We start from the raw sequence: 15606 nt of genomic DNA on the forward strand, positions 1-15606 counted from the left end.
TACCTGAATAAATTGACTTCAGTTAAATAAACACACTGTGAAATGGCAGACGAGCAGCACATTTATAGCTCTCACATTTGCAAGTTGTGTTATTTATGCTTATGGAGCATTTCACAAATTTCTAAACCAAAAAAAATGCCCCCTTTTCATAATCACTTACACTGTTCTATACGAGTTGCATTTACATGTTAACACGTTTCTCTCCTAAAGCCTGAGACATGTTGTTACTTTGTCTGCACTGAGTATTTGGGTATGATGTTTAGGGTGAGACTTCGTGCTGAAGAATTTGTAAAAATGAACTGAACACTGATGTCTAGGTATGTTTTGGGGGCTATGTTTAAATGAAATTCCTAATTTATGCTTCCCTCCCCAAAATGTTCATGTCATGTAACAATTCTTTCAGTTAGTTGGTAAGTCACAACAATATCAATGTCACTGAGCTAATAAAACTTAAGGACATTTTCCTTTTTTTTTGCCTATTTGCCCATTTCTGATACCTGCACAACACATTTCATCAGTCTGACGTATTAAAAACTTTATTCATGGGGGAAGGGGGATTAAAAATAAACAGAAAAAGCTTGCATACTTAAATCATATTATCGTCTGTATCCTAAACAGTGAATGATGAAGGACTGGAAAATGTTTTAATAAAAAAAAAAAAAAAAAAAAAAAAAAAAAAACCACCACACCCTGGGCACTTCCTAGGAAAAAAATATACATATAAGATGGGGGGGGGGCAGGGATGAAAAACTCATACTTTGCTGAGGGGGGGAACACAATGAAAGCAACCATAGCTTTAAGTGTACTTATTGATGGAGTCTTTGTTTGTGAAAGGAGGGCAATCATGGCACAACTGTTCTATCGATCCGGCCGAGCCATACCAGGTCTAACAGAGAGCATCATTGGCCGAGAGGGTGGTCTCATCATGTGGGGGCCAGGCATCATTTGCATGTGTCCGCCCATAGGTGGCCGCATACCCGGGCCTGGAGGAAAGGAGTTGAATTCTGGTAAATATGAACAAGCAGATTTCTTGGCATAAAATTGCAAAAAGAATAATGGTTCACCTACCTGGACCACCAGGCATCATGCCATGTGGAGGGGGTCCCATCATTGGCATCATGGGAGGACCACCCATCGGAGGGGCTGGGAGCATGCCTGGCCGAGGAGGTCCACCTTTAATCAAAAGCTCAGTGTCAGTAGATAAACAGATTTCTGTGCAAGACAGCACTCGAGTTAACTGTAATAAACGAGTCTACTGTCATCTGACAGCTGGCGCTGTCATGCATTTGTAGTTCAGTGACAGGTGCCTTCAGCTTTCAGCTGTTTTATTTATGGAAGACATGGCAATGTTATATATAGAGACAAAATAATGGTCATGTTGCAAGAAATAAAAATTTAATGAAAAACAAGGTTTATTTTTACCCTCAAGGTTCTATCCTTTCATCTCAAGGAGAGCAGTCAAACCCCACACTGACACAGCGCTCACATCAAACTTTACTTGTGTAAAAATTTTAATAGACATATGGTCTTTTTTCAACCCTCTAAAGTGTGCTGAAATGAGGGCAAATCTTTTGTGCATGTCGATCCTCTGAAAGACACTTAGGTTATTTAGCAACTGAAATACAAATATCACTGCATTCACTGATCAGTAGAGCTGGGCGATATGGCCAAAAAAATATCACGATTAGTTTTTCTATATTGATCGATCTTGTTATTTAGCGCAATAACATTTTATCACACTGTAACAAAGGACATCCTTCTAAATATATAAACTGAATACGCCAAATGTTCATCACTATACAATATTTACATGCATATATTATGCACATTACTCAAATTCACAAGGAAAATTGACTGGAAGAATAATATTTTCTTATATTTACCACATAAAAAAGTAATTATATCCATGTCTTGTGTCATGAAAATATTCTTAGGGCATTGCCACCTCAAGCGTTTAAAGAAGATGAAAGAGTAAAATGATAGATTAAGGAGTTTAAAATAATAAATTAATCACCCAAGTGCTGAACTGTAAACATATTGCACTTGACCCATTAGAAGGCTTAGTGCTTGTAACAGTGGGAAAGCTAGAATGTTTTCAGTTTCGCATGTTCATTCATTCACTGTCTGTAACTGCTTATCCAGTTCAGGGACGTGGTGGGTCTAGAGTGCAAGGCAGAAAAAGCTCCACCCTTGTGAGTGTTTATTTAAGACAAGCAGCCTGATCTACAGATCCAATTTAAAATTCGCAAGAGTTCTCCCTGCGCGCAAGGAAAAGTTTCTGCACTTGTGTTCTGACATGGGGTCGCTATACCAGAAAAAATATACACCCCAAACACAGGGGGAACAAGAGACTATATGTATTAAATATATATATATAAAATATGTTAAACGCAAGCACTTGAATAAACCTATTATATAAGTCTTGTTTACGTTTTCATGTTCATGCTGTCGCCTGTTCATTTACCGTAATGTACTGACTGACTGTGCAGGAAAACAGGAAATAGAAATGAAGGTTTATTGATCTCTATTACCTAATGCTTATCATTATCAAGCAAAAATTAATCACAAAATATATCCATATCATTTTATCGCCCAACACTACTGATCAGCCACAAGATTTAAACCACTGTCAAGTGAAGTGAATAACAGATTATCACAGTGGTTTTCCATTCAGATCCTGACGGGCCTCTGCACGTTTTAGTTTCCTCCTCGTACCTTAAAATGTACACGACAGTGGCCAACCAGGACCAGGATAATCCCATTAGAAAATGGGACCACTTTACACAAAAAACACCTCAGAAGACTTGTTGTTTTGGAGATGCTCTGACCTTAACATTATGACCACCATTATCTTACCCTTGTCAAAGTCACTCAGATCCTTACACTTGAAGCTGATTTGTTGGAAGCAGGAACAATGCGCAAGAACCGACTGTTCACTTGCTGCCTAATATATCCACACTCGACAGGTGCCACAGTAGCTTGTTAAACATATGTTTTTCACTTTACCTGTCCCTGGTTTTAATCTTGAGACAGATCTGTGTCTATTCTATAACGTTATACTACTGGGCACTGAAAGGACGTTGCAATGACAGTAGGAATATTATTAAAGTTTTAATAATAAACAAACACTGTTACATAAACTCCGCTACTCAAACTGGCCAATGATGCCAAAGCCATGATCTTTGGAACATTCTGAACCACAGAACACAGCAGAAATTACTTATTAAAACCTTTGTTTAAAAAAAAAAAGACCTTATTTATAAATGCTGAGATCTTAAGACTTTGTTGAAAATAAAATTCATGTTGATGCTACAGAATGATAACACTACTTCAGAGGTCTGTTCCAACACTTACTAATATTGGGATGTGGGAGGAGGGAACCACCTGGAGGAGGAGCGCCAGGGAACGGAGTTGGGGGAATTTTCCCCTGCTGGAAAGCAGCCGCTGGAATGAGATCAACAAAATATTTAGTATGCAAGACAACATAAACATGGGTTCAACTTCTCAGATCAGGTAGAACAACAAAAAGGTAGAACACTGTCACTGGGTCAGCTGGGTCAAAGCCAATGTTAGCAATTCTCAGGTGGGTTTTTAGTGATCTGTTTATCGGGTTGTATAGTTACTACAACTATAGCCATCAGCCATAACATTGTAGAAACAAGGTTATCTGCTCCACTGACACAACAGATGCATTGAGGTTTTCCAAGACCAATGTGGTCCCATGTGTTGCCCTGCATACTTTGTTAATGCCTTTTTAACTTGTCCTTCAATGGTCAATCCACCAGATAAGTTATTATTTGACTGGTGGATTATTCTCAGCACTGCAGTGACACTGTGCATTTACATGAATTTAATAATCCGATAACTGCACAAAATCAGATTCTGAGTAATCTGATTAACACACTTATGCACTGGTGAAATCAGACAATGGGAAAACAAAGTGCAGAAATAATCTGATTCCTGCTTTGCAACAGCCAATAATATCACAGAAAGATGTGACAAATGTCCTGCTGCTGCTTTTTGTAAAGATTGCCACATTTTACCTGCAAATATGGATCTTTTTTCTTATGATTTCTAATATTATGCAGTACTGCTTTACTTACAGCTTCCTCTACACTGCTGCTGAGACAGGCTAAGCTTTGTAAATGAGCATTTCTTCTTGGACAGAGTGTTTGTCCCTTCGTTACAGACAGAGACCTGAACTGCTTGACATGTTCACGGTAAGGACTGGTGGGAGTGAGTGGTACTTAAAGAACGACGAGTGAATCTAAGAATAAGTGTCAGAGGTGGCTCTCCGAATCCAAAAGAAATAGAGTTCTAAGTACACACACACAGAGAAATCAGATGACTGAGCTAAAATCCAGCTCTTCTAAATAGGGCTGGGCGATATGACCAAATAACTCATCTCAATATGTCTAAAATACATGCTGATATACGATAAGATGTTATGAAAACCATAACAAAATATAATGTCAAAGTATGTGTTTATTTGTAACACCACAAAGAACATGCTGCATTATCTAACTAAATGATGGACAGCTAACTCTGGCAGCTGATTAGTTTAATAAAAGTGACAACTATTGAGAAGGGCATTTTCTCTTAAGGACCTGTTGATTATCCTCGGCATACTCGATATAACAAATAAGGATATTTTCAAAATCGTGTTTAAAAAAAGAACAAACTACCATATATATAGTATAATTTTTATATATATATCCCCAGGTCTAGTTTGAGCTCAAGTTGTGTTCATGCACCTGCGTCAGAAGCTCAAGCTTACACCACAATATCACGATGTGGCAAAAGTCTTATCAAATTTAAAAACATACTGGTATTATCTGTATATTATATCGCCCAATCAGGATATTATTGGGTGGATATATCATCACATATCAGGATATATCATATCACCCACACTTACTCCTAAATGAATTTCTTAATCTGATTTTACATCCAACACTGATATAGGAATATCACAGAAATAGGAATATGTGGTTTTAATGACCACATTATCAGATAACTGCAGAAATCTGATTAACAACAGATTAAGTCTAAACACATTTACTGTGTGTTTAGTGTGTATTGCAATGCTAAGAGTGGATCAGACACAGCAGTAATGCTGGAGTCAATACATCAAAAATATCCAGCCTACCATGCCCAATGACCACTAATGAACGACCAAGAAAAACTGTCAAAAGGGCTAACAAAGTACACAAAACAACAGATGGACTGAAGTCTGTAACTACAGAATTACAAAGTGCATCTATATGGTCAGTGGACAGAATGGACAGTGTGACTCAAAGCCCAGTGAAAAATCTAGAATAAAAACAGCACACTTCAGAGACTAATAATGTATTTAAATGTCAGTGTAAATGTAGTTGACTGAAACAAAGCTATATTTGTTTAGTAGGCCATAGCAAGCCTGGCAAAGAACTCACTTGTCTTGTCTATAAGACTTTGGGCTTGCTCCTCCATCCATTTCTGATAATAGTCTTTCACATTTTCTTTGTGTTTTCTTCCACTACAATGAGTCTTCCTAACAGAGGGCTGCAAATGAAAATCAAGACAACAGTGCCACATCAGTGACATGCATTCATATACATACAAACACATACATACACACACACACATACATACAGGGGTTGGACAATGAAACTGAAACACCTGATTTTAGACCACAATAATTTATTAGTATGGTGTAGGGTCTCCTTTTGCTGCCAATACAGCGTCAATTCGTCTTGGGAATGACATATACAAGTCCTGCACAGTGGTCAGAGGGATTTTAAGCCATTCTTCTTGCAGGATAGTGGCCAGGTCACTACATGATGCTGGTGGAGGAAAACGTTTCCTGACTCGCTCCTCAAACACCCCAAAGTGGCTCAATAATATTTAGATCTAGTGACTGTGCAGGCCATGGGAGATCAACTTCACTTTCATGTTCATTAAACCAATCTTTCACCAGTCTTGCTGTGTGTATTGGTGCATTGTCATCCTGATACACGGCACCGCCTTCAGGACACAATGTTTGAACCATTGGATGCACATGGTCTTACTTATGCAATGCGCAATTAATGAAGATAGACCACCAGTCAGCTCCAATTTAGCTATGAAACCTCCTACACTAAAATGACAGGTGTTTGAGTTTCATTGTCCAATCCCTGTACATACATACACACACACACATATATAAACATACACACACATATCCCATCAGGTCTTAATAGAAAGACCCATACATACCGAATCATGTGTTAAGTATGTGTCACAATAGTCACAGTAAAACCTGAAAAAGAGAAGAAAAGTGTTTTAAAGCCACGTTTACAAAGGGTTTAGGACACAGTAGACAACATGACTGTTTACTGCATTTCACCTTAAATGATAAAAGAAAATATTTGTTCTAGCTTAAATGACACAATAATTAAAGCATAACTCAATTACTCATACATCAATAGGCTTATGTTAACTAAATGATGCATTGACGAGAATCTACACGACCAGGTTCTGTACAATGGTGGCAAAGGTGGACCACAAGTTTAGGGGTAAACAACAAGGCAGCATTTCACAGTTTAGCCAAATAACTCAAGCCCCTATATGAGGAATGTCCAATAAATCTGGACTCAGTGCTCTTCCTAGTCTTGACTTTGGACTTGTATGATTAAACTGAGAAATCCTGCTTTGGGAAAAACACTCCTAGAGTAATTACTTAAATAATCTAGATTATTAAGATGAAGGTCGAACACTGTCCAACGTCCCTAAAATCTTTTCTTTTTTGGGCACATTTGAATTGAAGCTTATGTTGCCTGGCTAAACTGAGCAATCCAGTTTTGTATAACACCCCCAGAGGTCAGGATTTCAACATCTCAAAAGTACAAAAAGTGTCCAATTGTGGATTTATAACCGTTTCGTGCAATACTTACTTTAAGGAAATTATTTATACGTTAAACGGACGCCTGGTTCCATTTCCCATCACTGTAAACAAATTTGACTCGGGCAGTTTCACACAAAACTAGTCTGAATGAGTAGATTTATCTGTTAAACCTTTAATTAAACAGGTGTTCTTACAAGTTTGAGGAATTTCCCTTTAATGTGGAACGGAAAGTACAAATAAGACGCCTGTTCTAGATACAATTGCTGGGTAAATATAAAACGCATTAGATATTTGTTGGATTTTAAGAGGCTTAATGCAACCATTTGAAAACTGTTACGGTTTTAAGCTGCTCAGATAACGACTGAATACAGCAATTACGGCTAAAAAAAAGTCTCGGTTTCATACTTCAAACACAGATAGCATAACAATGGAGCCTAGCACGCTGCGGCGTTTACGTTACTCCTCAAGTTATTACACACTTCCCGCTCTCATTGAAGACCGAGCCTCCAGAAACACACTGGATCCGACCCCACAATCAGAAAACATAACTATAAATATGATGTGAGCTAATAAAGAAGAGAAAAAGCCCTAGAAACTCACTTAGGCATGTTCCCGGTTTAAGCTTGCTTCGCTCCGCCCGGATACCGGTCTTTAGTGGATCCTCTCAGAGGGAAACATAGCCTCCTCCCTATAGCGCCTCCTCAGGACGGGAGTTCTGGACCCTGCATTTACAGGTCGGATCTCACTTTTTTATTACAGCGTTTCTATACTGCGAAAAAGTAAATGATAATTGATCAGTTTTATTCTTTGTCAGGCTACAACTGTTGTTTATTTTAATAGAAAGAGAAAACTGGACTCAGGTTAGGACTGTGATATGATTTTGGTTTCTACATGTTTGATGCAGGCGAGAATGACGGTGGATTTTGTTTTACCACGCAGTGAATCATTTGGATTTTTTTCAGGGTGTGGGATTATGGGGAGGCTCTTTGCAACATTACTTTTATTGACAATTTATTTTGAAGCTGGAAATGGCTAGTGGCACTTTAGTTTTTTTCTTTTATCGTATACTGTTAATTATTTGAATCATTTTAATCATGTTTTCTTTTACCTTGTTTATGTATTAGCTTTTACTGTGCTATTTTAATAGTTTTAAGTGGCTTTTATGTTCTTAATTTAACTGCTTTTTACTTTTTCTTTTGACTCTGTAAAACACTGAATTGCCCTTGTATGAATGGTGCTCTACAAATAAATCTTACCTTGCCTTAAAACTCAAACCATTCCTATCCCCACTGTTTCAGAGGTATACCAGACCATGTGCACCTACTGTTTATGAGCTTGTTGCATATTGCAATTCCAACACCAACATCCCCCTTCCAAGGAACTACTGGTGCCCTAAAAACCACAAAAAAAAAAACAATTGCAGACATTATCCCTCCTCTACAAACCTTACGGTTAACACTAATTCCAGTAGATAGTATTCCCCTGGCATACAACAAACTCAGACTGGTTTATCAGACAGGTTACATAGAGAAGTGTGATTCTCCACTTCAGAAAACATGCTCCTACTGCAGCAGGGTCCAGGGAGTGTGGTTTTGACCTTAGATATGAAGACTTGGTCGCAGCTGCTTAGCTTTGGAACCCCATTTCATTATACTGGATTCCCCACGAGAACTTGAACCAATAATCAGCTGCAGGTCTCTGACACTAAGTAAATAAATACAACTTCTTTGATCTTGAAAATAAGATGAAAGAGTACTGTTCTCTCATGAAACATGCAGGTCAGTTTTTAAGTACTGATAATACCTACAGTGGGTTCACAAAAGACATATTGTAAAATAATTTAATATTAGAACAATATGTTTATACTGTCCAGCCATTACATATTTTTCTAATCACAGATTGAAAACTACAATCTCACTTGTAGTTGGACGCTGAATTTATTTACATTCACACAAAGAAGGCAATATATTACAACCGTGTGTAAATAGAATGGATCAGTAAATGAAGTGCCACAGATATGTCCAAAGGAAGCAGCTAGACCTTATGAAAAGCACACGACAGCCTTTTAACTTTTAGCCTCTATCTCAGAAGTCAAGTATACATAGTGTTCAATAATTTAGATTTGGAGGCCATGTGAAGAGAATTGGTAGCCTAAGGCAAAACACTTCATTGCCTTTTATTCCTTATGAAAAATGCAAAGAACAATGTGTCTTTAAAATCATGAAAATCTAGGTTTATTTTTTCAGGCTATTATCACGCATATCAGTGTTATTCAAATGGACTTAAACATGCACTGCAGCTTCTGCTGATCTTTGTTTTGCTCTATTAGATTTAATAAAACATCCTAGGTGTTAAACAGGTTTGGTTGCGGTCCATGTGAATAGTACACTATATTGAGTGATGGAGTATCATTCTATTACAGCAGCAAAGCAGGACAAATGACCTAAATTTAGTCCTTTACGCTATTCACAGAAGGCAGTGTCAGTGTCTTGTGTTCCTCATGTTCCCCTTGCCCGGCAGCTCAGAGCCAGGAAAGAGAGTGTGGGCCTTGGTCCAGTTTGGAAATACCATGGATATTCAATGTGGACAAAACAATACTCCTCCTCTATATCTTTCAGGATCCAAAGGTTGACCTTAGTAGTTGTTGTTAGAAACAGCATGCCATCTGAACATGGAAGCAGTGAAAGCAGATGCTTTATTGGCATTTTTATCTAATTTATCAGTAGAACAATACACAGGATATTTATTTATTGATTGATTAAAATCTGAGCTCACTCTGTTCTTCAGTGTCTGTTCATCCACAGCCTCAAAGGTTTAAAACATTCCTTTGAACAATGTCAAAAAGTGCTGCCACAGACTGATTTGCAGGATTAAACTCTGCAGCAGTCTCATTTTGTGACCTCAAAACTCAAAACAACTGCAGTTTTAGAAGCACAGAAAACGTCCGTTTTGTCAAAAAGCCATACTTATGAAACAAATACAGTAATACATCAAAATATCAGAAAATGTGCATTTTCTGTCCATAGTTCAGTCCAGTTTCCCTTTCACCATGGAAGCAGAAGAAAACATTGCAACTATATGATGCCAAGTAATGACATCATATCCACCAGCTTCTCCCAGGTCTGATGCTGGTATGCGCTCACTGCCTGTTTTAAAAGGGGCTCTCAGAGGTTAGACTTGGGTCCAGTGTTCACAGGAATGGCCCTGAGCTCTGTCCTCATGCACAGGTACTCGCCGATGACGGCCATCAGGGCTATACAGGCCACGTTAACCAGCCACCAGGACAGGGCCGCAGGAAGGTGAGAATTATAGACCCAGCAGCCAATCATGTGGAAGAAATGAACCGTTACTGTGAAGTCCAAACATTGTTTCCCTCGACGGATGAAAAACCATAAACCCAAAGCACTGAGGGAGAGAAAGAAACACAGACCATCAGACCAAACTGTCTGCACTTTAGTGAAAAGCTATTTTAACTAAAATTTAGTGACAAGCTATATGGTTTGGTTAAAAAAAAACATATATCAAAGTCACACTGATGCCGTGTTTTACAGAAATAAATGTCTGAAACCCTGAGAACTCCATTTCCGAACCCGGCGTTACTCCTCACAGATGATTAATGTGAAGTGCCGTGACCGATCTGCCAGAATATTAACAAATTGATTAACCAAAATAGATATATCTCAGTTGATATCTGAACCACCTGTATTCAGGAGTGTGACCAGACACTCATCTTATGAGACGAGACATGAGATTGAGATGATTTTTTAAATATTTTTAAGAAAACTTCAACAATAAAAAATGTGTCTGGACAAATAGTTTTATTTGACAAAAGTACAAAAATGCAAACTCAACAAACTGGTTTCTCTCCTGTATGACGGAGTCTCCTAAGACTTAACAGTATATGAACTATGCAGGAGTTTCTAGCTTTTAATTGAAGCAGTATGTGACCTAACAGATCCACTTTCCACAAATTGAGTATTTATATATATAAAACAAAAATAAATACGTTATTGCTGTGGATCTAGAACTTGACTGTGGAGGTTGAGGTCCAATTTGTAAGTGTTTGGGTGGTGCTGCAAGTGTATTTGTATAGTGCTTGTATTAGCCACAGTGATTAGCATGATTTTCTTACTGCGCTTACAAACGGTTCATGTCTTCTCTGTCACTCTGTTACTGTTTATTGTTTCCACTGGGAAAGCAAAATGCAGCAAGACATACAACTTAAAAGTAGTGGGAGCATCTTCTATGCGAATTTCCTCCAGCTCCGACTACACTGGCTGCTTCTAGCAAATATCCTCTGTAACTGACAAGATAATGCATTAGCTATAACTCTTCTGCTGAGAGCTGCTCTGACTGATGAGCTGCTGCACTCGCCACCATCACTATTGTGTTGCCAGATCCCTCTGAAAAGTTCATACCACCCAACTGATTTTTAACCCTGTGAGACAGTTCAAGCTTGACATAAAATATTGTCACGTCTTAATAGATCTCGTTACACCCCTACCAGTATTTGAGAAGATATTATCCATGACCTTTCCAAAACCTTTTGGGGTTATTAGTTTTCCCAAAAATTATCCACATGGAAATTGCTATTTTCAACTTTAATAACTTTTCCAGGTTTTTCATGACCGTACAAACCCTATCAAAGTTTGTTCAGATTAAGGCCAAAACAACATGCAAAATTTTTTAAAATCATATTGCATTAAAATGTATAAAGTACTATTTCATTAGCATATTACAGTATAAGATAAACTTAATAATATGTGTTTTCATGAAATCATCACACAGTTTTTGTCATGGCATGTCTTTACAGAATTCATGTAAAAAAACAAGACTTTTTGGAGTGGACACTATTGACAGCACTTACCAGGTCAGAGAGTTCAGAATGAATGCCATCATGGAGAGACGTCCTTGTGTGGTTGAAAAACCAAGAACCTTTTAAAGAAACCATAAATATCGATAATAATATATAATATATTACAACTGTCTCAATTTAATCAGATGCCGCACAGTTTCAATTCAATCACATGCAGAACAGTCCATCCATTCATTCATTATCTGTAATCCTTACCCAGTTCAGGGTCGCGGAGGGTCCAGAGCCTACCTGGAATCATTGGGCTCAAGGTGGGAATACACCCTGGAGGGGGTGCCAGTCCTTCACAGGGCAACACAGACACACACACATTCACACCTACGGACAATTTTGAGTCACCAATCCACCTACCAATGTGTGTTTTTGGACCGTGGGAGGAAACCGGAGCTGCAGAACAGTCCATTTCAGCTTTATCCATGCAAGTTACCATCTGTAACACTATGTTGTAACACTTATACCTCTTTATTAGCTAACGCTTACAGTCCCAACTTCTGTATCTTTAGATTCACAGAATTTAGTGACACATTTCTGGACATAAGAAACTCACCTCATAACTGAAAATCTGATCAAGTGATCTGCTGGTCTGCACAAGGCCGTCTACACCTGCCATCCACAGGCCCAAGAAGCTGTAGTAGATGCATTGCATGAGGATAATTTGGGATAAGATGAGGACTGGATCCCAGATGTAGCTGCGGAAATGGCTTGCCATCTCTGAACCGCAGGAAAGCACTCTCAAATCCACAGGGGACAAGAAAGCCACAAGCAACTGGGAAATGTGGTTTCACTCTGTAGCCCAACCTGGGCACTGCCATAAAACCCAAGGGAAAGAGACATGCAACAAGAAATGAAAAAAATGAAAATGTTAAATTACTGACTTAAATAACTGTATATATATATATATATATATATATATATATATACACACACACACATTATGTATATATGACATATCTTAAAGGCACAGTAGCAAAACTAACCAGGCAAACCGATACAAAAACAGAGTCAAAATCCAATTAGGTAGATAGATACTTAAACTAACGTTATTGACGTACTACGAGATATACATGGAGGATTCTATTGGCTAAATACGTCAAGATATTAATGCAAAATATATGTCAATATGTAAATGCCACGTTTTTTAATGTAACGTTTAGTGATGAAGTAAAATTAGTAATAAATTCTACACAAATCGACAAAATAAACACAGTAAAGGTTTTCACTGACAGCAAAACTCATCCTGGCGCTTACAAAGAAATTTGGTTGAAACCAAATCCGGGAAGAGATGTTACTCGACTCCTGTTGACAGAGACAAAACTAAATCAGTAAAAACTAAACACCGACTACGCATAGACCGCTGAAACCGGCCGTTAGCCACCGAGCTAAAACAGCTCCAACGCGACAAAAACAGGCCCTGTTCTGTCTCTCACCACCCATAAAGAACAGGCCATTTACCCGAGTCCGAGAAGACATCTGACCGCTCCCGTTTCTGTCGGACACACGGATAAATCCTGAAATAAACACAGGGATAAATCCTGAGACACAGAACAGACTGAAGAACTGCGCTGACTCCGTCAACAACAACAACATCATCTCAGCCAACACCAGCATTCAGCCCGGCACCGCCTTTCAAAATAAAAGTAGATATTAAAAGGACCATTTTGTTTCGAAAGTGGCCAGACCTGACGATTAGGTTTATGTTTTGGACACCGTTACAGTTTTAGAAAATAAAATTAGGAAATTATGTATATAATATTTTGTTCCTTAAATCTATTGGAAACTGGATTGGATATTGGATAAATATATCCTAATACTAAAGATAAAAAACAAACGTCTCATTGAAATGCAATACACGTGAGATTACTTTTAAACACAGACGTGCGGAAAACGTGCCATAATTTAAAACAAATGTTCATTAAATTGATTTAATGTCGCTGTGTCTCTTACCAGAAAAAAAAACAATAAAGAATAAGATTCAGAATTCGTGTCAGATTTGAACACAAACCACCGAAAAATGTAATTAGCTCATTGTATTCCACTGTGTGGCGCTGTGTAATGTAAAGCAGGAATTGCATTTCAGCTGAGAGCAGTGCTGTATTCAAGCCATAATTGAAAAGCAGTCATTATCCAATCACAGTCCTCTACCGAATTTGGGGCGTGGTAATGGAATACTGATTTTTCTGTTTTGCCTATAAACGCTTATCCAATTCCGGGTTGTGTGTCCGGAGCCTAACCTGGGTGCAAGGCAGGAACACACCCTGGAGGGGCACCAGTCCTTCACAGGGCAACACACACTCACACACACCCCTAGGGACAATTTTGAGTAGCCAATTCGCCTACTATGAGTTTCTGGACTGTTGGAGTAAACGGGAGCACGGGAAGCACAGGAGGAAACCCACACAGACATGGGGAGAGCACACCAAACTCCTCACCAACAGTCACTGAAACAGGACTCGAACCCACAGCCCTGGGACCCCTGAGCTGTGTGACAGCGACACTACCTGCTGCACCACCCACTGATATTTCAGTGAACAATGTCAATAACAAGACATCAAGACGCCAAAACACTTAGAAGCAAAACGTTGCAGGGCACTGGGTCAATATCCTGCACATGGTTTAAGCTCAGACTCGGAATAAATAGCTGAATATGAATAATTATTGCAAATTCTATTTGGTCTATGTTCTAACTTAATCAGGATCTGTGAAATTGTCTCTAAATACTTCTAGGCATTGTGATATTCTTGGCTATTTTCAATGTCTTATGTGGGGTTGGGTGCTGAAATTAAATTTTTGTATGGTATTAATCAAACCACTTCACTATTGTAGACTACTGAAAAATTCATTTTGATTTTATAAAAATTTTAAGTAACTAATTAGGTTATATTAGTATCCATGGGCCAACAACTGGTTGTTTCAAGATGCTGACTGCTGATTATCTGTCATTCTGTACGCATATTATTAGGACATGCTTATGATAGTAATAATTGTTTTTGATTGGTCTGCCAGCTGTCCCCACTTCCTTTCAATAATTTCTCTTTAAGTCACAATAACTATCAGTTTTTAAATTAAGAGAAGGAATTGAAAGAGTAGAAGGAATTGGGTTTGAAGTCAAGGTATCAGTAGTCTCATAATCTTACACTTAGATCCCTTACTTTGAGCAAAGTTGTAAATCTGAATACACAACAGAGATGATTAAAATCAATACTGAGAGAGGCTGAAAATGAAGTCATTCATGCATATTATAGTCTGATCATTAGTACAGTGCTGTCTGGCATTTAGAATCCTATTTCAAGTATTGATTGTTTTTACTGCACTTGCAGTTAATTGACACAGCACAGGAGCTTGATTAGTTCTTCTGAACTCTTCCATTTTGTCTACAACACAGTTATAAAAATAATCCAGATATTTATTTTGATCTATTTTCAGTAGAACACACCACATGACATCTCACCATTTAACAAAGATTGCAGAGTGAGTGAAAAAATAGAGCACAGGAAAGTAAAAAATGACCAGCAAAATGTGATTTTAATAAATCTTATCGGTCTTGGTTCCAGGGTCCAGGATATAATGTCTTTAATTCCAAGGCCATAAATAAAATAATACACTCAAAGTACAACATTCACACAACATACATCTCTTTAAACTGACAAAAACTTTCCCATATTTAGTGTAAATGTTATTAGCTTTTGGTAGGACTTCATGCCTTCATGACACTTTCTGACCAAAATAGTGTCTATTAATAAAAAGCTATTCTAACACAAGTTATTTTATTGCAAGTTTAGGGATTTCAGGACAATACCAACCAAATGAGTAAACTTAAACCCCATTTATAGCTGATATTTTATGTGTCTTGAGTATCAGGGTTATATCT

At 38.0% G+C, this 15606-nt stretch overlaps 2 protein-coding genes across 4 annotated transcripts; both read right to left on the reverse strand.

Moving 5' to 3' along the window:
- Nucleotides 1-99: 99 nt before the first annotated feature.
- snrpc (small nuclear ribonucleoprotein polypeptide C) lies at nt 100-7574 on the reverse strand. The gene is made up of 6 exons (XM_066665085.1): nt 7466-7574; nt 6238-6280; nt 5436-5544; nt 3355-3444; nt 1069-1173; nt 100-983 (listed from the first exon to the last, which is right to left on the reverse strand). The coding sequence occupies exons 1-6, from the start codon at nt 7471-7473 to the stop codon at nt 859-861; spliced, it is 480 nt and encodes a 159-aa protein (XP_066521182.1). The 5' UTR covers nt 7474-7574; the 3' UTR covers nt 100-858.
- A 1256-nt stretch (nt 7575-8830) lies between these two features.
- Nucleotides 8831-13338, reverse strand: sys1 (SYS1 golgi trafficking protein). Of its 3 annotated transcripts, XR_010801912.1 has the most exons (5): nt 13191-13338; nt 12286-12543; nt 11733-11800; nt 9641-10270; nt 8831-9530 (listed from the first exon to the last, which is right to left on the reverse strand). XR_010801912.1 is itself a non-coding variant. In XM_066664855.1 (4 exons), the coding sequence occupies exons 2-4, from the start codon at nt 12445-12447 to the stop codon at nt 10030-10032; spliced, it is 471 nt and encodes a 156-aa protein (XP_066520952.1). In that variant the 5' UTR covers nt 12448-12543; nt 13191-13338; the 3' UTR covers nt 8831-10029. The 3 variants fall into 3 exon arrangements, 2 of the variants coding, with proteins under 2 accessions (XP_066520952.1, XP_066520953.1); XM_066664855.1 differs by having other exon boundaries at nt 8831-10270; XM_066664856.1 differs by lacking the exon at nt 13191-13338 and adding an exon at nt 12987-13162 and having other exon boundaries at nt 8831-10270.
- Nucleotides 13339-15606: the final 2268 nt, after the last annotated feature.

Source organism: Hoplias malabaricus, chromosome 3, assembly GCF_029633855.1.
Source record: "Hoplias malabaricus isolate fHopMal1 chromosome 3, fHopMal1.hap1, whole genome shotgun sequence".
Taxonomy (NCBI): domain Eukaryota; kingdom Metazoa; phylum Chordata; class Actinopteri; order Characiformes; family Erythrinidae; genus Hoplias; species Hoplias malabaricus.